General features: G+C 44.7%; 2 protein-coding genes and 1 long non-coding RNA gene across 5 annotated transcripts; 2 read left to right on the plus strand and 1 right to left on the minus strand.

Annotated features, from left to right (window-relative positions):
• Positions 1-2139: 2139 nt before the first annotated feature.
• On the plus strand, positions 2140-9771 carry LOC144737408 (lamprin 0.9-like). The gene is made up of 7 exons (XM_078620086.1): positions 2140-2314; positions 3186-3245; positions 4283-4396; positions 6874-6948; positions 7171-7215; positions 7866-7907; positions 8571-9771. Exons 1-5 carry the CDS (start codon positions 2254-2256, stop codon positions 7203-7205), a joined length of 345 nt encoding a protein of 114 aa, XP_078476212.1. The 5' UTR covers positions 2140-2253; the 3' UTR covers positions 7206-7215; positions 7866-7907; positions 8571-9771.
• A 138-nt stretch (positions 9772-9909) lies between these two features.
• Positions 9910-13617, minus strand: LOC144737409 (uncharacterized). Its single transcript, XR_013588971.1, has 3 exons — positions 13479-13617; positions 12155-12246; positions 9910-11978 (listed from the first exon to the last, which is right to left on the minus strand). It is a non-coding gene; the product is annotated as an uncharacterized LOC144737409 (long non-coding RNA).
• A 636-nt stretch (positions 13618-14253) lies between these two features.
• LOC144737410 (lamprin 0.9-like) lies at positions 14254-23409 on the plus strand. Of its 3 annotated transcripts, none has more exons than XM_078620089.1 (8): positions 14254-14470; positions 16505-16591; positions 17572-17631; positions 18447-18599; positions 20999-21073; positions 21299-21343; positions 21993-22031; positions 22705-23409. In XM_078620089.1, exons 2-6 carry the CDS (start codon positions 16531-16533, stop codon positions 21331-21333), a joined length of 384 nt encoding a protein of 127 aa, XP_078476215.1. In that variant the 5' UTR covers positions 14254-14470; positions 16505-16530; the 3' UTR covers positions 21334-21343; positions 21993-22031; positions 22705-23409. The 3 variants fall into 3 exon arrangements, with proteins under 3 accessions (XP_078476215.1, XP_078476216.1, XP_078476214.1); XM_078620090.1 differs by lacking the exon at positions 14254-14470 and adding an exon at positions 14477-14590; XM_078620088.1 differs by lacking the exon at positions 14254-14470 and adding an exon at positions 14645-15436.
• Positions 23410-26995: the final 3586 nt, after the last annotated feature.

The following is a 26995-nucleotide window of genomic DNA, read 5'->3' on the forward strand; positions in this document are numbered from 1 at the left end:
TGGACCAATCAACTTCAAGGACAGTGCACATTATCAGAGTTATGTTCTTTTGTTTGTATTATGACTGCAGGTATTGCGGTCTATTCAAACATGACTCCTTGTAAAAAGGTGTCAGTTTTGTTGCCAGATAGAAGGGTAAAGAATCAATTATCAGCTTGTGTTTGGTTGGAGAGAGGGGGCTAAACGGGCGCTGCACGGGCTAAAGAAGATATGGACTAATGCGGTAGGGAAGGATGTGCAGCTGATTGGACTTGCCGATGACCGGTACCAGCGGTGTTAAGAAGGCTCGTTAAGGATGATGCTGGGGAGTTAGAAGCAGTCACCGACCAGTAACAACGAAGGGCAGAGAAGCGATGCTCACAACAACAAGCAGAGCTTAGGACGAATACAATGCAGTAGAGCACAGTTGGTACATCTGACCGTCATCTCAGTCAGTCAACCCATTAAAGGTGGGTCCTTTCTGTGAGCTACTGCAAGGGGGCATTTGATACTTCACGTGGCCTTAAAGTGCACTTAGCATGGTGAAAGTGCTGGGAGAGATCATCACAATGTATTTTAACGGCAGTTGTTGTCTGTCTGCGAATGTGTACGTTTGTCTGTATGTCTTTGTATGTATGTAGAATATTCATGTGTGTGTGTATATATATCGAGTCCTTGTGAATGCGTGTGCATAAGTGAAAGTAAATACGTATAAGCGTACATACGTGAGTTTGTGTGTGTCTGTGTATATACAGTATGTGTTTATGTGTGATGACCGATGGCCAGAAATAACAGGCTGTGTGTAGACGCGATGAGTGAAGGCCAAACCAGCTCGTGAGTCTAAACTTGAAATAAAAACAATAAAGCATTAAAACGAATTAAAATAATCACACACTATGAATTAAGATGAATTATTTATAGGAACAATGTAGGTGTAAAAAGTATATATCATATATCTATGGGACCTTTTTCCCAGTATCAACGGTTCCATAGATGTATAAAAGTATATTTTGATATTGCCAAAAAAGGTATCCCATAGATATAGCTACTCAACCAGAGCTATACATGCTCTGATAATTGCATTGTATTTGTTTTCCTTTTGGCATTCTCTGGTCTGACATTGGTGAGGCAAGGCTACACAGAAGGCTGTCTCTAGTGTAGGCCAATCAGTTACAACGACAGCGCATTTATTATCAGAGTATCTTTCGTTGCATGTTTTATCACATGCAAAGAAAGATACGTGTGATTAAGGCAGACCTGACTCGTTAAATAAGGTATCTATATGTTGTTTGAGGATCTTAATACAACTCCTGTTTTATTGCCATAAAGGGTAAAACCTGTTCATATTTTATTGATACGTAGATGTGTATTGAAAAAACCTGCACCATTGCCCCCCATTCCCCGCAGGCCTAATTCCACGTGGCATAAGTTGTTAATATCATACGCTGTGCTGGAATTCACGAAGGTCGAACAAAGTTGCCAAGTTAATAAGCAGCCGACCAAGGCGTCGGAAGTCCTCAGTCGGGGTTTTAATATCGAGGCAAATGTGACATTCAGAGGTGTCGAGTGTAAATGTACAGAAGCTCCATTCAAAAAAACTAAGCCCAAAAACATTTAGTGAGACTTCAACGCCTCCCTGTTGGCTGTGTTTATCCGCCCAGTGTTCAAATGAAGTCCCTTATATGCGTTGAGAAAAAAGTTAAAAGACATGGTGCCCCATTCAGACGCAACCAGTTGACATTTCATCTGCCCAGCCTTTGGGAAAACAGGAACTGAAAGGTCCCTGTTTCTGTTTGGGAACATCTCTCAAAGAGGACGCCTCTTCATCGGCCAATGGCAGTAGTCTGAGGCCGCCCTCCATGTTTGTTATGGTATTATTTTTTGTATTAAGCTTTTCACAAAATGTTGGCTCTTCCGCATTTTAATTCTGAATGAATAAACTGGATCCCTTATTTCAATCGACTCCTGAATATTATTTAAAATATGTTATTTATGTTCAGGGGGAAGGAGAGAGAACGTTTCAGCGCTCATATTTTGACAGCAAATAAGAGCGAGCCTATTTTTTGCCTTGCTTTTGCTTTTGGCCTCAGCCAGCACTACACTGCACCTATTGAGGCCAGGCCTTGTCCTGGCTGGGTCAGAGCCAAGCCAGCCCCTTTAAAAGCCAGGGCTCAAACTCCAGGCTCGTCACTCCGAAGTGAAGCTTCATCAGCCTCAACTCAAGCCCTCCTCTCATTGTCGTCGACAGCGAAAAAAAAAATCTCTAAAATCAAAATGGCCGCCGCTATGCAAGCTCTGCTCGTCATCGCCCTCCTTCACCTCGCCACCGCGACGCGTAAGTTGGAAGGAATCTCTGTGTGAGTGTGAGTCTGTGTCTTTGTGTGTCTATCTGTGGATCTCTGTGTGAGCCTGTGTCTATGGATGTCTGTGTGTGAATCTATCTTTGACTGTATGTGTCTATGGATGTTTGAGTGTGAGTCTGTGTCTTTGACCTTTCACTTTGTGCGAGTCTGAATATGTGAGTATCCTTGACTTTGTCTTTGTGTCTATGCATGTCTGTGGGTCTCTGACTTTCTGTGTCTATACATGTGTGTGTTTGTGTCCTTTTATGTGCATGTGTCTATGGATGTCTGTGTACGTATCTGAGTGGGTCTGTGTGTCTATGCACTTGACCAAACATATCTTTAAGGCTATACGGGGACTCTTTGTTTAGTGTGGGGGCTAAGCAGTCATGAGATATTAACACCCTCGCCTGATTTGCAGGAGATCGTGACCCTGACGCCTGTATATTTGGAGTTTGCATGTCTCTCTCCTGGTAGTTGTGTGGATTTTATCCGTGTCCTCCAGTTTTTCCCTTCACATTCATAAACATGCATTTAGAGTATTTGGCTGCTACTATAAATTTCCACGTGCTAAGCCAGTTTGTTGAGCTACATAGGTCAGTGAACCTCATGTTGTAAAAAAAATTGCGTGAAAATATATCTTTGTCTATTTGTGTGTATTTGTGCACGCATCTGCGACTCTGTCTTTGTGTTAGTCTGTGTGTGCATGTGGTGCTGGCCACCCACCCCTTCGTGTGCTGTACCGGCCTTCATAGATGCTACTCGCTAACAGTGCTTGCCCCAACATGCTATGCAGGCCATGAAGGGGATTGTTTTTTTGTCTGTGTCTATTTGCGTTGCATGCGTGTCTCTGTCTTACCACAGCTGTCGTTACCAAGCAAAAAGTGAGCACTTTCAGTACTGGATATCTGGGACACCCTGTGGGTGAGTGATGTTCATCACACTCAAGACCACCAACACCACCACCACGCTCACTGAATCACGATGCTAAAAGGTTTAAACGGTGTTGCTGCCAGGGCATTGGAAAAATATCAATCACTCGAGTGCCCAATTCGTGTGGCTAAGATGCTCGCATGTCCGATTAGCACGGTTGGCGATTAACGGTGTGAAAAAAGTTCAACATACATAGTGGTGAATGCATATCGTACATTATATTGCTCTAAGGGGATTTCTGAGTTATCGTAGAGCGTGGTCTAAATAGACGAGGGGGCGACGGGGCATGATCAGGAAGTCCAAATAAGTGACTTCCAATTAAATTTAAAAAGCACAAATCTGCGACTCACAAAAAAAATGTCGACTTGTTAAAAACACACACACACAACCCATATAAAGGAGGAACCCCTCAAATATATGAAAGTAGAGCATCCAATAAGTCCAGCAGGCAGCAGAATCTTAATGCTTCAAATGTGGCCAAAGGCCAACGCGCACACTCATTCTCACGCATACATCCTAACTTACTCGCATTCTCACGCACCCAGACTCACACACACAAAGACAGTCAACGATCCCCATGTACAGTCTTAACAGACTGTTAGGGAAAGTGCTGTTCACGAGCACCTATGAAGGCTGGCATGGCACACGAGGTGATGAGTGACCAGCACCATGTCCGGCGGCCTTTGTCTCCCTAGTAGCGATGTTGTTCGTACAGCACCATATATTCAATTGAGACTGAGTCGACCTAGGAGAGGTCCAGGACAGGATCAAATAATCATGACCAGTGGTGGCCGTGAGAGGGAATTGAAATTGGGTTGCCGGGTTCGTAGCGCAGCACGCTAACTGCTAAACCTCGTCGTATTTCGTTTAAAGCCTGGATAAGCGAGTGGATGGGTGACCGCCATTATGCACAACACAGGTGTCATAGGCCACTTGCAACGACCATGCAATGTGGGGGGAGAACCTCATCCAGCAGCGGAATGAGGCTGAATCCACATTCTCCAAACTATCCCCCCTCGCTCTTACAGGAGCCCTGGGCTATGGAGGCCTGGGCTATGGAGGTCTGGGCTATGCTGGTCTAGGCTATGGTGGTCTGGGCTATCACGGAGCGGCCCTTGGAGGTGCCTACGCGCACCATGCTGGTAAGAGATCCATACGCTATGCCACACACTCGATCATCCATTAAAAACAAGTCATGGTCAAATTAGCATTGGAAATTCCACACTCCCATGGCAAGGGGCGAGTTGATCCACACGACAAACTATTGTTGATCTTCCCTAATAAGTGTACTTGTTTTAGCCATCAACCAATATTTGAACTCTCAACTTCATGATTGTGAGCTGCTCAGCTCTATGGCGGAGCCACCCGGTCAGTTAGGCTCAGCTGCTCCCTAAACGAACATCAGCACCCGCCCACTTCGGAGAGCCACGTCCACCCGCCCCCTAGCACCGCCCACTGATGACAGGTCCCACCTAAATATATTCTAACCCTGTTCACTTCTGAGAGAGACCCTCTCCTGTTGACAAAAGGAGTTGAACACGAGGCCAAAATATATTTTCTTAACTGGGCACATAAACCAGATTTTCATGAGAACATAAACAACCATCATGAACCCATTGGGACTGTGCCAGTCAAAGCAGAGTGCTTTGGTAGGCCCAGTAAGATATGCAGCTATTTTAAAGAACCGACCTGGCCACAAATGATAGCCCAACGAAATGTCTTATCATGTGGAAAATTAAACCAGGCAAACACTCTGAACGCATGTTTCTAAATGTGGAGGTGAAATAAAAACCCCACGCGACCCACGAACATCCTGTATACCAGGCGAGGTAGTTAACATCTCAAACACCGTTTCACATCTATCCCTCGTCAACCTCACATCGAACCTCCTCCCCCCGCGCATTAAACACGGAATTGTCTTTCCCTGGCAGCTGGGATCGTTCACCCTTATGGTGGGCTCGGATACCATGCGGCCCCCTATCACCACGGTGGGTATGCTGCATGTGCATGAGCTTGCATGTGGCCGCGACCTAAATGTTTGAATAAAGTATGAAAATCCACATTCCCCCCCCCCCCCCATTAACACCATCACGACACCCAAAGATGAACGTGAGTCACGACAAAAATTCGTTGCGATGATTTCAGTCAACATTTAATTATGGTAGAAGGGTGTAAAATGTATGGATGATAAAGGTATTATGGGAATAAGGGTGCAGCGAAACTACTGGCACTGGTGGCAGAAGGTGCCTTCTCCAGAGGTCAGCTCTAGAGGATCTTTTTTTTTTATCTGGCCTATTTTTCCATGCCGGCACAGAGGAGTTGACGGAGGTGGGAGTCACTTCCCACAGTTCCCCTCCACCACACGCAATCTGCCGATCGGCAAAATTGTGCCTGAGTCTATTTCAAATTTCCAGGTGAAAAGATGCAGAACCGCATCTGCCCAATGTCATCATATCTCAGAAGTAAAGCAGATGTTGAGCCTGGATAGTGCTTTGATTGAGCGACAAACCGCCAAGCAAGTACGGGGTGTCCAGGGCTGTTATAATTGTTTCCGTAAAGTTATCGCCACGTTAATTCAGTGGCCACCGCTTCTATTTGTGCGGAGCATTTTCGCTTCGAAACGCGAAGGTTCAAACGTTTAGGAATGTCGGGCCGGCGGTGGATGGGCGGTGGGGGGGGGATTATAACAAAATAGACTAATCTTTAACGATCATCATCGATATAATTAATTTCCACAACCACTGCTGTTGTTTTATAATGAGACCTAACCTGTATTTTGTCCGAGGTTATAGCAACAGCAGTGGGGCATGCGCACGGATGATGATACCTGGCGTCGATGATGATTTGTGTTGATCACAATAGTGATAATGCTCTTGTCATTATTGCTATTATCCTGACGGATAACAACACAGCTCGGGTCAATCAGCAGAAATAGTCTTTGCAGTGTTAGCTGTGAGCACCGCTAACGTTATTGCGAGTTTGCACAAGCCACGAGGCGAGTGGAAAGGGAGCCGCAAACCTGCAGCAAGTGATGGTGAGAGGGGACAGGTAGTAGTGTAGATGGAGAGAATAGAGCATTGATTATTTAAATCAGAGGAGCCTCAAGTAGGCCGATGACAAGACGCAAGTCGAACCATGAGTATTTTGTTGATTACCGAAGGCAGAGGAACCTTACATATGCCATCGGGATTAGGGAAAATCTGTTGATTCCTAAAAGAGAATGCAAACTTGATCTATAGCATAACACAAGTACGTATGTTGAACTTCCTTCGCATCGTACCTAGCCAACTTTGCTAATTGGAGGTGCGGAGGAAGGACAACTAAACAAAAGAAGTTCGCTAGAAATTAGTTTTCGATCTAGATGACATAAAAGTGCACAGCTCCAGTGGCTTCCTAATATCAGAAGAGCATTGCAGATGGCCGCATACGTGCATCTGAAAGGGCCGGGCGATGATGCGGTTACGGTCTTTGTTTGATGGCCAGCCAAAAGCCGCTGTGAGTGTGTGTATGTATGTTGCAAACCGTGCTAATATGGACGTGCGGAGGGAGTGTAGCTGGGTAAGGTTTAATTTGTAACCACTATTTAACCCTCCCTCCTGTGTGTGTGTGTTGTTTGCAGCCCTCGGCGGACTTGGCTACCCCCTGGGCATTGGCGCCGGTGTGGTGGCTCCTCATGTGGTGAACAGCAAAATCGGTGAGGATTTCTCTTTCCCACTGGCAAATGCCCGGCGCAAAAATGTTCATTCGTTTATACAGCTATGGAGTGTGTATTTAGCGCGTGTTTTGAGGACTGTGTTGGTTGACTCTGTTGGAGGCGTCATTTCCTCTAATCAAAGTCTGTTGTGGTCAATATTATATTGTAACACGCACGTGAATCTCCGTTAACCTTTGCCTGCAATGTGTGCCGCGTATGCAGCTGCCCCATTGGCGCCTGTTGTTGCTGCCATCTAGGTCTTCACCGGTAAGTGAAGCTCGCAGAGACACCAAAGACTCACGCAGAGACCCGTACACTAAGACAGAGACTCATACACCTACCCAGACTCCCAAAACACTTATCCAGAGACCCATAACTGTTCCCAGACATCCATACACTTACAGAAACTCAAAGACTTATGCAGAGATCCTCAAACTTGACAAAATAATAGCCAAAACCTCCCGAACCGAGTATAACCTTCCAAAATAGAGTATTGAAGCTTCTGGGTGGATTTGTTGCAAAGCGATTAAAAGTGTAGAGATGCACATTCCTCGACACAGTGGAGGGACACGTGGATTAGAGAACACATGAAGGTTATTGTCCCCCCCAACGACAACAATAGGGGGTAACACTCACAACAATGACCAGAACAACCAGGTGGATGCTAAAATGTGGTAAGTTAACATAGTGATGAGAACATCTGCAAGTCATCTCAGTCAGTCAGTACATAGCAGCTCCGTTTATAACCATGACCTGCCAGCATCAAGTTCCTCCCACACATCACCTGACCCCGTCAACGTGCACCTAGCCTGGCAAAAGCATCATTGTGACGTCACCATCACTTTAGTGGTGATTCGACCGGGGCTGTTGTTGCTGTTGTCTAAATGTGTCGTGTGTGTTTGTATGTTCGTGTACAGTGACAGAAGAATTGCTGGGCGATCGTTGACTTGCCACCCCAGGTAACTATTCCATGTAATTGTTCCATTATTCTTGGCACTAATTGACCCATGACCGCATTTGCGGCGTTAAGTTCGTGCTGCCTTCTGCACTTATTTTACGCGATGCTTTAATTTCCTTAGATCAACAGGGAAGTTCGTGGTTCACGAATTCCTCCTCTGTATGCGGAGTTTTATTCCCCAGGCCCCACCCCTCCGGAGGCCCCACCCCTTTATCACAAGGACTCACCCATTCTCCCAGACACAAGCATGGCTTGTTGTTTTTAAAGGAGGTGCCAATTTATTTTCACCCCATGTGGGATCTAGAAACTCTGGGCTAAACCCGAGTCGATTTCAGTGAGAAATTGTGAGAGGGTTTGATCGGGGTTGTGGAAGGTGAGGGGATAAGTTAAACTTCTTTGGCGCAGTACGTAGCCAACTGCGCTCATCGGAAGTGTTGGAGGACAACCAACTGAACACAAAAAGCTGGTCTAAAGAAATGAGTTATCAATCTAGATGATTTAAAAGTTTATAGCTCCAATGGTGAAGAGTTCTTATAGGATTCTTAGAGATACAGATTTGGTCTGATCTTTGTGTGGGCCTAACTCACAAATTGATTATTTATAATGCTGGCCATGAAGGCCGACTACGTTTGTTGATCTGTCATGCGTGCGTGTCTGTGCCCAGCCCTGCGTCCCTTCTGCAGTCTCTTCAAACAAAAGTGGTGACTGCGGAAGTGACTCAAGACTCTGGTGAAGAAGTGACTTGATGAAGGTTATGGACAGCCTCCTTCAACCACCACCCACCAAAGGGAGCATAGGTTCACCACCTACTCCCCTCCCTATCTTTTTGCCGTTCGTTAAGTTCCTGACCCCCTACTCCCATGTCAATTTCCTGCAAGTTACGCCATTCGGACCCTTGAGTGCATGAGTGTCATCGTGAGAGAGTGTCGTGATGCAAGTGGGTGGGCGGGTTTGCCGGCATCTGTCCATAATGTTTTTCTGAACTTCTCGGCATTAACACAAATGACGATGAATGAACACGACCTGGAAAACAAAATTTACCACGAATAGCAAAAAATATATATATTTTAAAACGAACCCTGACATTAATCGTAAAAAAATAAAAATCTGGTGGCGAGGGAAGCACGCACACGGATTCCGATTCTGAAATTTGGGGGAGTAAATAAATTTGGTGACTGAAATTAGTCTGTGATGAAAGCTGTTAAAGAAAAGATATTAACATTCTTATCATAATGGGACTTAGGAATCGACTGTTCGACTGGACAGAAACCAAAAATAAATCAGCTGGATTGGGATGGTGGGTGCAATGCCAATGGGAGTTTGATTCACAGATGAATATATATACGAATGATATCTGGGTTCCAAACGCCCCCTCCCCCATCTCTGTGTGTGCCCCCCTTCCCCTGTACTGAGTATACACCTATCGTTACTTAGCTTTTGTTAGCTCCAGAGTTTTGTTTTAACCGGTCGTGAAGTGAGGACACCTCCAAATCCTCCTCCAAGAATTCGAGATCATTGTGGGTCAAAGATCTGGTTGACTTTGGCCCCAAAACGTTTGATAGTGGTCGGTCTAAAATTTTCGACACCAGATTGTGTGTGTCTGCTAACGCCAAGGGTCATTAACAGCTGTCCTGGTTTTGTCATTCACGATTATGATTTCATTGGCCGGGAAGTCAGTTGCACTGTGGATAACGGATGTAAAGTTACGAGTGGCTTAACGATTGATTTACTCGGCCGATGAGATGGGACAGGTGTCTGTATGATAGTATGATAAAGGTTAAGTTCTGGATTGATCGGACGCGACTTGGGTGGGTGTGTTCTGTGAAACGTCCTTCTTGTGTTCCGGATTAAAACAAAAATCTGTACTCACTGACCTTACGTGTGCCATTGCGTCATAAACCAACTACCGTGTATGTGTGTAGTATTGTAAATTACGGCGGGAGACCACTTGACGGGTAGCACACTTTATTAACACTTGTCTTGCCACAATAACACGTGTGGTCACTACAGCTGACGCTACACGTTCCACCCGGCTACACACACACAGGCATTCCAGCCCCGTAGCATCCGGGGGAACCTACAGACCCACCCCAGCTTGGGTATGGGTCACGACCACTGGGTCCCGTGGCCCGGCCCTCACACGGAAGTCCGGCCCCGGGTCCCAAGGTCCCGCCTCTGAGCCACACAGGGTCCCGGTCCTTACAAGGACAGCGGGACTAGATGTCTCAGGGCCCTATCTCTTCCTCCTCCGTCTTCCGTCTTCACTGGTCACCAACTCCTCGAGCGCCTGCGCGCACCGCCTTATATAGCCCTCCGCTCCCGAGGAGACGGAGCCTATGCGGACCGCGATGTGAGCACCCACCCTAGTCGACCAATCACCACGCGCTGCCACACGATCCCTTTTTCCAGCTTGTGTCAGCGCACACAACCAATCACCACGCGCTGCCACACGATCCATCACTGTCAGCGCGCGTCACCACTACACAGCCAATCACCACGCGCTGCCCCACGATCCCTACTGCCAGCGCGTATCACCCCTACATGTGCATGCAAACGGGTGCGTGAAGTACATTGTTACACACCAACTCTCACATGACCCAATCGTTAACCAAAGCAACCAAAGTATGGAAATCGTACACAGTAGTAAACCGTTTACCTTCTAGTCCATTCACGTATAAAAGAAATTAACCTGCCAGACACCCGGTCACCCAGACTCTTGAATTACAGATACAGCTTGCACAGATTCAGCATAGCCACACAGCACATTAGCTTCACAAGAATTCTATGAAAGGGAAAAACCAGTGGAATCAGAGAAAAATCCACGCAAGCACGGGCAGAACATGCAAACTTCAAATATACATTCGTTAAGAGTCGGGATCGAACCCACATCCTCCTGTATACCAGGCAAGGTCGTTAACATACTGCCATTATGGCGAAATGCTGGGAGACCAGCACTGAGGCTTCAGGCCTGCAGTTTCTTCAGGTTGGCAATCAGAAACATGCTGATCCACCCTTATTGGACTTCTGTGAAAAAGAGCTTCATAGCTGATCGCATTCCTATAGTCTAAATAAAGATTCTGATTCTATTGGCATTTGAAATTTATTTCTACTGGAGCCAAAGAGTAACCAATGTCGAATTAAGAAAAGGGTCGCGCATAAAAGAAGACGAATTGATGATGCAGGCAGTAATGAGAAGGAAACTGGCACTATCCGGACACACATGAGGATGGACAAAAGGAAAATGTAAATTGTTAGGCAAAATTGAAGGAACCAGAAAGAGGAAGACACCCACTACGGGACATCTGCCCATGGATCATGATTCTTCTATCGTATATTCTTTGGGTCTTTCGGTAAAGTCACGGAGATTGTTTCAAATTTAATTAAATAAGCAAAAAAATATTTTATTTGTATCAATTTGAACCTATCTACGTGAATTTTTTTCTCTCCGCCTGATGACGACCACTTGTGTTGCGATGGAAACGTAGTTTTATTTTTTATTAATTTAACTTATCTACGTGACTTTACCGAAAGATGCAAATAATATGAATTTCTGCAGTCACGAAAGCTTTAAGTCAATATCTTCTTTCGTACATCATGGGAGGCGTGGGGGAGATTAGAAGCAACAGTTTGTACAGATGATGTCTTAGTTGAATGTCAAGGTTTTTCAATTATTCCATGGCAGCAGTAACTGCTGTACGGATTGCAGCGATACCGCCAGGGTGTGGAGTGGAAGGTGCAACTCTTCGGCTATGGGTTTGACGGTTTGGTGCTTCACCACGGTCGCAGTTTGGCGATTCTTTGACATTTTCTATTCATGGAACGACGTGTACGCCGAGCGTCTCCCGTGCTTGCTTCCGAGCGCGGTTCAGTGTGGGTCCACAGCTGTCGTCAAAGACAAAGGATCCCGATTACTTCCACTTTTGGGTGGTCGATAATTTTTTTGTTTGCTACGTTCATAGATGCCCCCACCATTCGGACCAATAGATTGTGACGATGAGACACTGCCCTATGTACGTGTGTATGTTGAACTTCTTTCAGACGGTAGGTAGCCAACCATACACATCGCAGGATGCTGGGAAGAACAAGAAACCAAATACAAAATCAGTTTTAAAGAAATGTTTTTACTACGAGTTTTCCTGTGTTCTCTGCTGCCCAAAGCCATCATGCAAAATCACACAATGGAAATGTCGGCGTGGGGTAGAAATAAACTTATTTAAAAAAGTTTTTGAAAAAAAACGGTTCGCTTACCTTACGGTCGAGAAGTACGTCAATGGCGCCTGAGACACGTGGCGCCTGTTCTTGTGCGAGCCGATTCCACAGTTTAGGGACCGCGGTGTTTTCTACATACACAAATATATAAATAATAAGGCGTTCACGCAAAATGTCAATTGCTAACACTTTATTCAAAAGTACTCTCCTGAGTCACTTTTGTATCTAAAACATTACACATTTTTACATTATCAAGTAAGACCGACTGAGCAACCTGGCTATCACAGATCACAGCTCAAGGAAATGACTCATCACGCGGCAAAAATACTTTAAATGCATGTTTCTACAAACTCAAGAGACCCAGGAGATCAAGATTCATATATAACCAGAGACCCACAGAAATCCAGAGACCTGTGAAGACCAAATGAGACCCATGCTCTTCGAGACTCATACTAAAATGAATCTATTTTTAATTTCTACCAGGCAAGGCCATCCCACTGGGAGATGAAGCTCTTTTTCAGAAACGACCTGGCCACAATATAATCGTTCAACTTAGTGCCTTGTCACGTGGAAATGTATAGCAGCCCAATACTCTTAAAAACACGACGATTATGAATATGGAGGGATATACCGGAGGACAGGTAAACAAAATCCACGCGACCACATGGAGAGAGAGACTTTTAGAAACAAATGATAGGCTAATGAAGTGGCTTATGTGGAAATTTAGAGCAGTAGCTAAATACTCTAAACCCGTTTTTGATTCTACATCTGGAGGAACCAGAAAAAAATCCGCACGACCACGGGGAGAACTTGCAACTCCAAATACGCAGCATGCCTAAGAGTCGATCGGTTTTGAAGCCACGATCTTCTGTATACCAGGCAAAGTAGTTAACATCTCATAGCCAACGTGGCGTTCTGGAACGGTGGCCAAGAGACATAAGCCGACACGCCACAAACACTTCCACTGTTCATTCCCCCAGTCGCTCCCACTGATCCAGCACTGAATGCATGTAAACACGTATATCGCAGACATTGTATATTGGTTTAGCCTAGATTTACTCTTCAAAAACGCTACATTTTACGTTAATAAAACATTTACTTGTAAAATATTATTTTACACATCTGTTGAGACAAATAATAGTGTTCTGATAACGAATTCATAAAATTACCTTTTTCTAATCTGAATCAACAATGAAAGTATTCTGTACCCATCAACGCATTAATCTGAATTTCAAGTCCGAGGATACAGGGCGGCCATTCTGCGCATTTTAAAAATGAAAACTGAAAAAATAAAAAACATTTAACAACCCGAATAATGGCCTCTGTTTTTTTGTTTGTTCACAAACCATAATGTATTAATCACCTTTCGATTACTGTATACGCCTTAATTCACCTCCGATTGACCAAAAACAGCGAAGTTATTGATGCTTGTGAACGTAATTCAACAAAGGCGGCCATTGAGGGGGATCTCGGACGCCATTTTGTTTTGATACACTTTGGGGGCCAAAAAACGAGGCCCGGCCAATTACACAAAAATAAACACCGAAAGATCAGATCTCGTCCCTGCAACAGTTGCCAAGAGACACCACATCGGCCCAAACGCCACGCAACATCACACTGCTCAATCCTCCCATAGACTGAATCAAGCAAAGAGGTGCTTTGTGGACGGACAGTATGTTGAAATTATTTTGCAGTGTACGTAGTCAACCATTTTGAGACCGCCGCTGCCAAAAATCGCCAGAGCTGCACATTCAAATGCCCAGAATCGACTATGAGCACATATATTCATCATTCATTATGCCTTCCAAGCCTCCCTTGCATCACAGGGGGAAAGGGTGAAATCTTATTAATGCCGGCACACAAGAACGACCCAACAGATGTCACTACTCAATAAAATCAACAGTCAGCATTGCTTTTTATTGAGATATTCTATTTTAACAATATTAATGACTGTCAATGATGTCCAGTAATTTTGGACGGGTCGCTGCAGCCAAACCTCTTGAGCACGAATCCGGGCAGGTGCCTGTCTGGGCGTGGCCTATACACGTGCACGTGCGGCTCAGGAGCCAATCCCCGAGTCGCCGTTTTGCGTCACGTGGCGGAGCACGCGACCGACCCTGTCAATTACACACCGAGAACGCAACGGCAGCAAGATGCAGGGCAAGACGAATACTACTGGGCACCGATGGACTGAAATAAAAACCCCAGCTTTGTTCGGTTTAACATTCAGGCCAAATAATAAAGTCTGTTTTGGGGGTTAGATCCCTTGAATATGAATGTCTCATTCAGACTCTGCCTTCTCGGCAGACCTGTTCTCCACCTGAAGACGGCTGCTTGCGTTGTGGCCGAAACGTCGTGAGAATTATTTTATGTTTTATTTTTATTATTTTCCTTCTACGTGACTTTACCGAAAGAACCAAGAAGTAATATGAATGTCTCGTTAACCCACCACCAGTCGACAGAATACGTTCACGGGTTTGTCACGCAAACGAAACGTATTAATTAAGTTACTTCGGCACTCGCTGGTGTTGTAAATGTTGTGGATTCAGAGAAAATAGGACTGCGTATCTTCGTCGTGTGAATATACTTTACGTGTGTGCATTTGGAAATATGACCGTACTGTATATACGCGTTGGTGTGTCCATGTGTATGTTTTAATTAGTGAGGTGCACTATAAAAACGTTGCCACTGGTGGAGACATGGGCGGTCGGAAGTGTTGGCTACAAACTCCCTCGTGTACGGTGTGGGCCGACAAGTGCTCGCTAACAGCACTTGCCCCAACAGTCTGTTAAGGCTATACGGGCGAGCTTTGTCTAATTAATGTACAAAGCTCATGCGAATATATTTTTGCATGTATATGTCTGCATGCTCTACGTGTGCGCGTGTATGTCAATTAATCTGAATCGGTGTATGTGGCAAGCTGTTAACTACCTCGCCTTGTACACAGGAAATCGTGGGTTCGATCTCGACCCTGATGCCTGTATATTTGGAGTTTGCATGTTCTCCCCGTGGTCGTGTGGATTTGTTTCCCTCCGCATTAAGAAACATGCGTTTAGAGTGGCTGCTGCTACAGTTTTACACGTGTTAAGCCACTTCATTAGCCAATTATTTGTGGGCAGGTCACTTCTGAAAAAGTGCTACCTCGCTCAATGCGTCTTACCTGAAAAAATAAAAAATAAACTTTTTTTTAATATGTGAAAGTAAATATAAGCTTATAAAAGTATGTGTACATATACACAGAATGTGTGTTTATGCGTGATGAACGGTGGCCAGGAAAAACAGGTTGTGCGTGGTGGCGGTTACAGAAGGCCAAGTCAAGTTGTGAGTTGAATGGTTAAAAGCAAACCCACCCCCCCCCCTAAAAACTAGTGCAAAACTAATATTAAGATCAATGAAATGAAATAGATTACTATATAAAAGGGTGAAAAAGATACGAAATAATAGCAGCCGGCAACAGAGGCATGCTTGCTTCTGCAGCCGTCTGGAACACTTCCGATACTAGGAAAGCACTGGGAGCTGTGCGCTCTTAAATCTCGATTGAAAACCAATTTCTAAAGAACTGCTTTTCGTGTTTAGTTGATTGTCCTTCCCTCACACCTCTAATTATCACGTTTTCAAACGTACGGCGCAGAAGAAGTTCAACATACATACACACGCTTTGGTTTTTTCAGTAAAGTCACAGTTCTTGCAGTCACGAAAGCTCCAAATCATTCATACACACATTCTTGTCCACGTCCCCTGCTAGTCTCATTTAATTTGGATGAGGTCCTAATACAATAATACCTCGATTCACATCTCCCCCTTTTGCATCGTTTCGCCAAGACTTCATCACTTTATGAATACCGCTCCCCGATTTGCGTCACCTCAATCCCATACTTGCGTCGACAGCATCGTTCATCCTTTCTCATTATCCGTCGTCTCTCAGCCTTCGCCTCCACCACCGTACCCTGTAGACCGCTTCATCAGCCACTTCGTTGTACTATCATTTGTGATGGCCAGGTTGTTTCTGAAAGAGCCATATTAACAGTGGACCTTACCTGGCAAAAAAAATAGTTTAGTTTTAGTTTAATATCGAGGCAAATGCGACATTTAGTGGTGTCGAGTGGAAATGTACTGAAACTCAAGTAAAAAAAACCCAAAACCCCATAAATATTTGGAGAGGCTTCAATGCCTCCCGTATTTTGACAGGAAATAGACGCGGTGCTTTGCTTTTGGCGTTTGCCAACGCTACACTGGAGCTATTGAGGCTCGGTCTTGTCTTGGCTGGGTCAAAGCCAAGCCAGCCCCTGGTTGCTGCCTTTAAAAGCTGGGGCTCAAACTCCAGGCTCGTCACTCCGAAGTGAAGCTTCATCAGCCTCAACTCAAGCCCTTCTTTCTTGTCGTCGACAGCGAAAGCAGAAAACCCCGAAAGCAAAATGGCCGCCGCTATTCAAGCTCTCCTCGTCCTCGCCCTCCTTCACCTCGCCACTGCGACGCGTAAGTTGGATGGAATCTCTGTGTGAGTGTGAGTCTGTGTCTTTGTGTGTCTATCTGTGGATCTCTGTGTGAGCCTGTGTTTATGGATATCTGTGTGTGAATCTATCTTTGACTGTATGTGTCTATGGATGTTTGAGTGTGAGTCTGTGTCTTTGATCTTTCACTTTGTGCGAGTCTGAGTATGAGTATCCTTGACTTTGTCTTTGTGTCTATGCATGTCTGTGAGTGTTTTTGTGTGTCTATCTGTGGATCTCTGTGAGTGCGAGACTGCGTCTGACTTTGAGTGTCTATGGATGACTCTGTGCGAGTCTGTGTGGTGGTGAGGATTTTTATCCAGGTTCTATAATTTTCCCCTCCACATTCAGAAACATGTGTTTAGAGTGTTTGGCTGCTGCTATACATTTTCACATCAGCCACTTTGTTAAGCTATCATTCGTGACCAGGTCGCTTCTGAAAAAAAGCTACATAGCTCAATCGACCTTACCTGGTAAAATAAAAAAAATATTAAGTCAGTGCATCTATTTGTGTGTCCGTGTGCACGCGTCTATGGCTGTCTTTATATTTTTGATTTCTGTGGTGCTGGTCATTCACCCGCTTGTGTGCCGTTACTTGCCTAAATAATTGCTACTCGTGAACGACACTTGCCCCACCAGTTTGTTAAGGCTATAGGGGGAATCCTTATGGGAGCATTGTGGTGTAGTGTTTAGCGCACTGTGCTATACACCAGTGACCTGAGTTCGATTCCCGCTCACAACTAATAACGGTGGAGAATATTTGAACTGGTCCTGGGCCTTTCTTTGACTCAGCATTAAATATAATTGTAGGGGTCAGTGTATAAACATCACCAGTGGGGAGACAAAGGCGGCTGGCCGTTGTGCATTCTAACAGCACTTGCCCCAACATGCTATGTAGGCAATGAAGGGGCTTGTTTTTGTCTCTGTGTCTATTTGTGTTGCGTGCGTGTCTCTGCCTTGCCACAGCTGTCATTGGCAAGCAGAGTGTGAGCACTGTATCTACGGGATATCTGGGCCACCCTGTGGGTGAGTGTGGTTCATTACAACTCACCACCACTACACTCACTAACTGAATCACAATGCTAAACGGTCTAAACAGTGCTAGTGCATTGGAAAAATGTGAATGAATGGAGTGCCCAATTAGTGCGGTTATGATGGCTCGAACCTTCGATTAACACGGTTGGCTCTGTAAGGTGCGAAAGATGTTCAACATAGTGACAGAGTCATATCGTATTTTATATTTCTCTAAGGCGATTTTAGTTAACGTCTAAAATTTAAATAGACATGTGGATGACGGGGCATGATGAGAAATGCCAAATAAGTGACCTCCAATTAAATAAATAAAAATCTGTAACTTGCAAAAAAAATCGCGACATGTTAAAAACACACACACACAACCCATATAAAGGAGGGACCATTCAAAGAAATGAAAGCATAGGCCAGCAGGCAGCATAGTTCAGCAGTCGGCAGAATCTTAATTCTTTAAATGTGGCCACAGGCCAACACGCACACTCATATTCTCACGCGTACATAGTCGCTCACATCCTAATACTCACTCACATTTTCATGCACCCACTCACACATGCTCACAAACACTCACACATTCTTACATGCACATAAACTCTCATTTGTGTACGCATTTGAACGTGTTTTTTTTACAATGTGTCTCCCTACCTCCCGATGTCTCATCGTTAACCCGTGGACAACTTATAGTGGGTAAAGCGTTGGCCCATTTTACTCACATCAGTCTCACGAATAACCCTGTTCTATATACATCTATATGCAACGCATGATAGAGCCTGAACCCACATTCTCCATTCAATACCCTCTCGCTATTATAGGAGGCCTGGGCTATGGAGGCCTGGGCTATGGAGGCCTAGGCTATGGAGGCCTGGGCTATGGAGGTCTGGGCTATGGAGGCCTGGGCTATGGAGGTCTGGGCTATGGTGGTCTGGGCTATGGTGGTCTCGGCTATCACGGAGCGGCCCTTGGAGGTGCCTACACGCACCATGCTTGTAACAGATCCATACACTATGCCACACACTCGACCACCCGTACAAAACAAGTCATGGTGAAATTAGCATTGGAAATTCCACACTCCCATGGCAAGGGGAGAGTTGATCCACACGACAAACCACTGTTGATCTTCCCTACTAAGTGTACTTGTTTTAGCCATCAACCAAGATTTTAACTCTCAACTTCATGATTGCGAGCTGCTCAGCTCTATGGCGGAGCCACCTGGTCAGTTAGGCTCAGCTGCTCTCTAAACGAACATCAGCACCCGCCCTCTTCGGACAGCCACGCCCACTCGACTCATCTGGACTGTGCCAGTCAAAGCAGAGCGGTTGGTAGGCCCACTAAGATATGCAGCTATTTATCAGAAGCGACCTGGCCACAAACGATAGCCCAACGAAATGTCTTATCACGTGGAAAATTAAATCAGGCAAACACTCTGAACGCATGTTTTTCAATGTGGAGGTGAAATACAACCCCCACGTGACCACCACGGGAGAGAACACACAAACTCCAAATACAGAACATGCATCGTCTGGGTCGGAATCGAACCCATGACCTCTTCTATACCAGGCGAGGTTGTTAACATCTCAACCACCGTTTCACATCAATCCCTCGTCAACCTTACATCGAATCTCCTCCCCCCGCCCATTAAACACAGAACTGTCTTTCCCTGGCAGCTGAGCTCGTTCACCCTTATGGTGGGCTCGGATACCATGCACCCCCTATCACCGCGGTGGGTATGCTGCATGTGCATGCCCTTGCATGTGCCCCCCACCCCTACCTAATTGTTTGAATTGAATCTTAAAATCCCCTCCCCTACTAACACCATCACCACGACATCCAAAGATGAACGTGAGTCACGAGCAAAATTGGTTTGCCATGATTGCAGTCAACATTGAATCTATTACGGTAGAAGGGAGTGGAAAAATGTATGTATAGGAATAAGGATACATCCTATTCTGAAGAATAGGTTTTCCCATTTTTTCTGGCAACAAAACAGGTGTTAAAATGTTAAAACACCAAACTTAAACCTTTTGCAAAGAATTATATCTGCATTAACCACATGTTCTTTTGGTGAAAATACAAACAAAAAACATGCTCTGAAAATATATGATGCATTGTCTTTGAAACTGATTGGTCCACACCAGAGAAAGCTTTCTTTTAGAGCTTAGTCTCAAACAGTGTTAGACCAGAGGACGCCAAATCATATTCTTATTCTCATCATGGATGAAGGTGCAGCAATACAACTGCCACCGGTGGCAGGTGCCTCAATGAGAGGTGAGCTCTACAGGATATTTGATTTATCCGGTTTAATTTTCAATGCCGGCACGTAGGAGTTCACGGAGGTGGGAGTCACTTCCCACAGTTCCCCTCCACCGCACGCAATCTGGCGATCGGCAAAAACTGTGCCGAGCCTATTTAATATTTCCGGGTGAAGAGATGCAGAACTGCATTTCCTCAATGAAATCATATCTCAGAAGTTAAGCAGATCTTGAGCCTGGATAGATCTTTGATTGGGCGAAAAACCGCCAAGCATGGACCGGGTGTCAAGGGCTGTTATAATTGGTTCTGTAAAGTTATTGCCACGTTAATTCAGTGGCGACCGGTTCTATTTGTGCGGAATATTTTCGCTTCGAAATGCAAAGGCTCAAACGTTCGGGAATGTCGTGTCGGTGGTGTATGGGGATTTAAACAGAATAGTCAAATCTTTAACGATCATCATCGATATCATTAATTTCAACAACCACTGTTGTTGTTTTATAATGAAACCTAACCGGTAGTTTGTCCGAGGTTAAAGCAACAGCAACCGATGACAAGACGGTAGTTGGACCATGAGTATTTTGTGGAATAAAAGTGACGACGTTTCGATCACAACACAAGCAATGACGATCGCTTGTGTTGTGATCGAAAACTCGTAATTTTAATTTAATTAACTTTTCGTTTTTATATTTTTTCATATCTACGTGACTTTACCGAAATAACCAAGAATATGAATTCCTGCAGTTTTAAGTCAAACCACAAAACACGTACCTAGCCAACTGTGCTAATCGGAGGTGTGGAGGAAGGACAACTAAATACGAGAAGTAGTTCGCAAGAAATCAGTTTTCAATCTAGATGATGTAAAATTACCACAGCTCCAGTGGCTTCCTAATATCGGAAGAGCGTTGCAGATGGCCGCAGAAGCCATCTGAAAGGGCCGCGCGATGATGCGGTGACGGTCTTTGTTCGATGGCCAGCCAAAAGCCGCTGCGAGCGTGTGTATGTTAGAACAACTATCACACCCGTTCGTTGCAAACCGTGCTAATTCGAAACGTGCTGGGTGAGGTTTAATGTTTAACCACCATTTAACCCTCCCTCCTGTGTGTGTTGTTTGCAGCCCTCGGCGGACTCGGCTACCCCCTCGGCATTGGCGCCGGTGTGGTGGCTCCTCACGCGGTGAAAGGCAAAATCGGTGAGGGTTTCTCTTTCCCGCCGGCAAATTCCCGGCGCATAAATGTTCCTTCGTTTATACAGCTCAGCTACGGAGTGTTGTTTAATGCGTGTATTAAGGACTGTGCTCGTTGACTGTTGGATGCGTCATTTACTCTCAAAAAAGTCTGCTGTGGTCAATATTATATTGTAACAGGCACGTGAATCTCCGTTAACCTTTGTACTGCGATATGTGCTGTGTATGCAGCTGCCCCGTTGGCGCCTTTTGTTGGTGCCATCTAGGTCGTCACCGGTAAGTGAAGGTCGCAGAGACACCAGAGGCTCACGCAGAGACCCGTACACTAAGACAGAGACTCATACACCTACCGAGACACCCTAAACACTTATCCAGAGACCCATAACTGTTCCCAGACAACCATACACTTACAGAAACTCAAAGACTTATGCAGAGATCCTCAAACTTGACAAAATAATAGCCAAAACCTCCCGAACCGAGTATAACCTTCCCAAATAGAGTATTGAAGCTCCTGGATGGATTGGTGGCAAAGCGATTAAAAGTGTAGAGATGCACATTTCTCGACACAGTGGAGGGACACGTGGATTAGAGATCACATGAAGGTTATTGTCCCCCCCAACGACAACAATAGGGGGTAACGCTCACAATGACCAGAGCAACCAGATGGATGATAAAATGTGTCAAGTTAACACAGTGATGAGCACATCTGCAAGTCATCTCAGTCAGTGCATAGCAGCTCGGTTTGTAACCATGACCTGCTAGCATCAAGTGCCTCCCAAACATCACCTGACCCCGTCAACGTGCACCTAGCCTAGCAAAAGCACCATTGTGACCATCACTTTAGTGGTGATTCGACCGGGGCTGTTGTTGCTGTTGTTGCTGTTGTCTAAATGTGTCGTGTATGTGTTTGTATGTCTGTGTACAGTGACAGAATTGCTAGGCGATCGTTGACTTGCCGCACCAGGTAACTATTCCATGTAATTGTTCCATTATTCTTGGCACCAATTGGCCCATGCCCGCATTTGCGGCATTAAGTTCGTGCTGCCTTCTGCACTTATTTGACGCGATGCATTAATTTCCTTAGATCATCTGGAAAGTTCGTGGTTCACGAATTCCTCCTCTGTATGTGGAGTTTTATTCCCCAGGCCCCATCCCTTTATCATTATGCCTCACCCATCCCCCCAGACAAGGCATGGCTTGTTCTTTTAAAAGGAAGTGGCAATTAGTTTTCACCCCACGTGGGAACTAGCAAACTCTGGGCTAAACCCGAGTCGATTTCAGTGAGAAATTGTGAGAGTGTATGATCGGGGTTGTGGAAGGAGGGGAGGGGACACGTATTATGTATATGTTGAACTTCTTTGGCGCCGTACGTAGCCAACCGCGCTCATCGGAAGTGCGGAAGGACAACCAACTGAACACAAAAAGTTGTTCTAAAGAAATGCATTATAAATCTAGATGATTTAAAAGTTTATAGCTCCAGTGGTGAAGGGTTCTTAAAATATTCTTAGAGATACAGGTTTGGTCCGATCTTTATGTGGGCCTAACCCACAGATTGATTTATAATGCTGGCTATGAAGGTAGACTACGTTTGTTGAGTGCAATTTAATGATCTGGGATGCGTGCGCGTCTGTGCCCAGCCCTGCGTCCCATCTGCAGTCACTTCAAACAGAAGTGGTGCCTGTGGAAGTGACTCAAGACTCCGGTGAAGAAGTGACTTGAGGAAGGTTATGGACAGCCTCGCCAACCACCCACCAAAGGGAGCATAGGTTCACCACCTACTCCCCTCCCATACCTGCCCATTCATACCGACTGACCCACCCATCCTACCCAAGCCCTTGACTCTCACACGAATTCTCATCGGTGCAATACTATCATTTCGCCGTTCGTTAAGTTCCTCACCCCCTACTCCTATGCCAATTTCCTGCAAATTACGCCATTCGGACCCTTGAGTGCGTGCGTGAGTGAGTGTGTCATCGTGTGACAGAGTGAGTGTCGTGATGCAAGTGGGTGGGCGGGTTTGCCGGCGTCTGTCCATAATGTTTTTCTGAACTTCTCGGCATTAACACAAATGACGATGAATGAAAACGACCTGGAAAACAAAATCTACCACGAATAGAAAAAAATATATATATATTCTTTTTTTAAAACGAACCCTGACATTAATCGTAAAAAAAAAATATCTGGTGGCGAGGGAAGCACGCACACGGATTCCGATTCTGAAATTTGGGGGAGTAAATACATTTGGTGGCTGAAATTAGTCTGTGATGAAAGCTGTTAAAGAAAATATATTAACATTTTAATCATAATGGGACTTAGGAATCGACTCTTCGACTGGACAGAAACCAAAAATAAATCAGCTGGATTGGGATGGTGGGTGCAATGCCAATGGGAGTTTGATTCACAGATGAATATATATACACGAATGATATCTGGGTTCCAAACGCCCCCTCCCCCATCTCTATGTGTGCCCCCCTCCCCCTGCACTGAGTATACACCTATCGTTACTTAGCTCTTGTCAGCTCCAGAGTTTTGTTTTAACCGGTCGTGAAGTGAGGACACTTCCAAATCCTCCTCCAAGAATTCGAGATCATTGTGGGTCAAATATCTGGTTGACTTTGGCCCCAAAACGCTTAATAGTGGTCGGTCGAAAATTTTCGACACCGGATTATGTGTGTCTGCTCACGCCAAGTGTCATTAACAGCTGTCGTGGTTTTGTCATTCACGATTATGATTTCATTGGCCGGGAATTCAGTTGCACTGTGGATAACGGATGTAAAGTTACGAGTGGCTTAACGATTGAATTACTCGGCCGATGAGATAGGACAGGTGTCTGTTGGATAGTATGATGAAGGTTGTTAAGTTCTGAATTGATCCGACGCGACTTGGGTGGGTATGTTCTGTGAAACGTCCTTCTTGTGTTCCGGATTAAAATAAAAATTTGTACTCACTGCCCTTACGCGTGCCATTGCGTCATAAACCAACTACCGTGTATGTGCATGCAAACGGGTGCGTGAAGTACATTGTTACACACCAACTCTCACATGACCCAATCGTTAACCAAAGTATGGAAATCGTACACAGTAGTAAACAGTTTACCTTCTAGTCCATTCACGTATAAAAGAGATTAACCTGCCATACACCTGGTCACCCAGACTCTTCAGTGCAGTTAAACTGTTACGGCTTGAATTAAAGATACAGCTTGCACAGATTCAGCATAGCCACACAGCACATTAGCTTCACAAGAATTATTTGAAAGGGAAAAACCAGAGGAATTAGAGAACAATCCACGCAAGCACGGGCAGAACATGCAAACTTCAAATATACAGTCCTTAAGAGTCGGGGTCGAACCCACATCCTCCTGTATACCAGGCAAGGTAGTAAACATACTGACATCATGGCGATATGCTGGGAGACCAGCGCTGAGGCTTCACGCCTGCAGTCTCTAACTTTAGGTAATATGCTGATCCGCCATTATTGGACTTACGTGAAAAAGAGCTTCATAGCTGATCCATTCCTCTCGTCTAAATAAAGGTTCTGATTCTATTGGTATTTGAAATGTATTGCTACAGGATACTGCGTCTGAACTGGAGCCATAGAGTAACCAATGTCGAAGTAAGAAAAGGGTCGCGCATAAAAGAAGACGAATTGATGATGCAGGCAGTAATGAGAAGGAAACTTGCACTATCCGGACACACATGAGGATGGACAAAAGGAACATGTAAATTATGTTAAGCAAAATTGAAGGAACCAGAAAGAGGAAGACACCCACTACGGGACCTCTGCCCATGGATCATGATTCTTCTATCGTATATTCTTTGGGTCTTTCGTTAAAGTCACGGAGATAGGTTCTAATTAAATGAAACAAAAAAATATTTTATTTTTTATCAATTTGAACCTATCTACGTGAATTTTTTTCTCTCCGCCTGATGACGACCACTTGTGTTGAGATGGAAACGTCGTAGTTTTATTTTATTTCTATTAATTTTAACCTATCTACGTGACTTTACCGAAAGATGCAAATAATATGAATTTCTGCAGTTACGAAAGCTTTAAGTCAATATGCTCTTTCGTACACCATGGGAGGCGTGGGGGAGATTAGAAGCAACAGTTTGTACAGATGACGTCTTAGTTGAATATCAAGGTTTTTTAATTATTCCATGGCAGCAGTAACTGCTGTACGGATTGCAGCGATACCGCCAGGGTGTGGAGTGGAAGGTGCAACTCTTCGGCTATGGGTTTGACGGTTTGGTGCTTCACCACGGTCGCAGTTTGGCGATTCTTTGACATTTTCTATTCATGGAACGACGTGTACGCCGAGCGTCTCCCGTGCTTGCTTCCGAGCGCGGTTCAGTGTGGATCCAGAGCTGTCGTCAAAGACAAAGGATCCCGATTACTTCCACTTTTGGGTGGTCGATAATTTTTTTGTTTGCTACGGTCATAGATGCCCCCACCATTCGGACCAATAGATTGTGACGATGAGACACTGCCCTATGTACGTGTGTATGTTGAACTTCTTTCAGACGGTAGGTAGCCAACCATACAAATCGCAGGATGCTGGGAAGAACAAGAAACCAAATACAAAATCAGTTTAAAAGAAATGTTTTTTTCTACGAGTTTTCCTGTGTTCTCTGCTGCCCAAAGCCATCATGCTAAACCACACAATGGAAAGATGTCGGCGTGGGGTAGAAATCAACTTATTTTAAAAAGTGTTTTGAAAACAATGGTTTTATTCAACGGTTCGATTAACTAACGGTCGAGAAGTACGTCAATGGCGCCTGAGACACGTGGCGCCTGTTTTTGTGCGAACCGATTCCATAGTTTAGGGACCGCGGCGTTTTTTACATACACAAATATATAAATAATAAGGCGTTCATGCAAAATGTCAATTGCTAACACTTTATTCAAAAGTATTCTCCTGAGTCACTTTGGTATCTAAAACATTACACATTTTTACATTATCAAGTAAGACCGACTGAGCAACCTGGCTATCACAGATCACAGCTCAAGGAAATTACTCATCACGCGGCAAAAATACTTTAAATGCATGTTTCTACAAACTCAAGAGACCCAGAGACCCAGGAGATCAAGATTCATATATAACCAGAGACCCACAGAAATCCAGAGACCTGTGAACACCAAATGAGACCCATGCTCTTCGAGACTCATACTAAAATGAATCTATTTTTAATTTCTATCAGGCAAGGCCATCCCACTGGGAGATGAAGCTCTTTTTCAGAAACGACCTGGCCACAATATAATCGTTCAACGAAGTGCCTTGTCACGTGGAAATGTATAGCAGCCAAATACTCTTAAACACACGCCGATTATGAATATGGAGGGATATACCGGACAGGTAAACAAAATCCACGCGACCACATGGAGAGACTTTTAGAAACAAATGATAGGCTAATGAAGTGGCTTATGTGGAAATTAGAGCAGTAGCTAAATACTCTAAACCAGTTTTTGATTCTACATCTGGAGGAACCAGAAAAAAATCCGCACGACCACGGGGAGAACTTGCAACTCCAAATACGCAGCATGCCTAAGGGTCGATCGGTATCGAAGCCACGATCTTCTGTATACCAGGCAAAGTAGTTAACATCTCATAGCCAACGTGGCGTTCTGGAACGGTGGCCAAGAGACATAAGCAGACACGCCACAAACACTACCACTGTTCATTCCCCCAGTCGCTCCCACTGATCCAGCACTGAATGCATGTAAACACGTATATCGCAGACATTGTATATTGGTTTAGCCTAGATTTACTCTTCAAAAACGCTAAATTTTACGTTAATAAAACATTTACTTGTAAAATATTTTACACATCTGTTGAGACAAATAATAGTGTTCTGATAACGAATTCATAAAATTACCTTTTTCTAATCTGAATCAACAATGAAAGTATTCTGTACCCATCAACGCATTAAT

Source organism: Lampetra planeri, chromosome 69 (genome assembly GCF_965212315.1).
Source record: "Lampetra planeri chromosome 69, kcLamPlan1.2.h2, whole genome shotgun sequence".
Taxonomy (NCBI): domain Eukaryota; kingdom Metazoa; phylum Chordata; class Hyperoartia; order Petromyzontiformes; family Petromyzontidae; genus Lampetra; species Lampetra planeri.

Excerpts from the sequence above, each read along its gene's own strand:
- LOC144737408 (XM_078620086.1), top strand. The coding sequence starts at position 2,254 with ATGGCCGCCGCTATGCAAGCTCTGCTCGTCATCGCCCTCCTTCACCTC. Across the intron at positions 4,397-6,873 it reads TGCCTACGCGCACCATGCTG|CCCTCGGCGGACTTGGCTAC; the intron begins GTAAGAGATCCA and ends TGTTGTTTGCAG. Across the intron at positions 6,949-7,170 it reads TGTGGTGAACAGCAAAATCG|CTGCCCCATTGGCGCCTGTT; the intron begins GTGAGGATTTCT and ends CCGCGTATGCAG.
- LOC144737410 (XM_078620088.1), top strand. The coding sequence starts at position 15,367 with ATGCGTGATGAACGGTGGCCAGGAAAAACAGGTTGTGCGTGGTGGCGG. Across the intron at positions 17,632-18,446 it reads ATATCTGGGCCACCCTGTGG|GAGGCCTGGGCTATGGAGGC; the intron begins GTGAGTGTGGTT and ends TCGCTATTATAG. Across the intron at positions 21,074-21,298 it reads CGCGGTGAAAGGCAAAATCG|CTGCCCCGTTGGCGCCTTTT; the intron begins GTGAGGGTTTCT and ends CTGTGTATGCAG.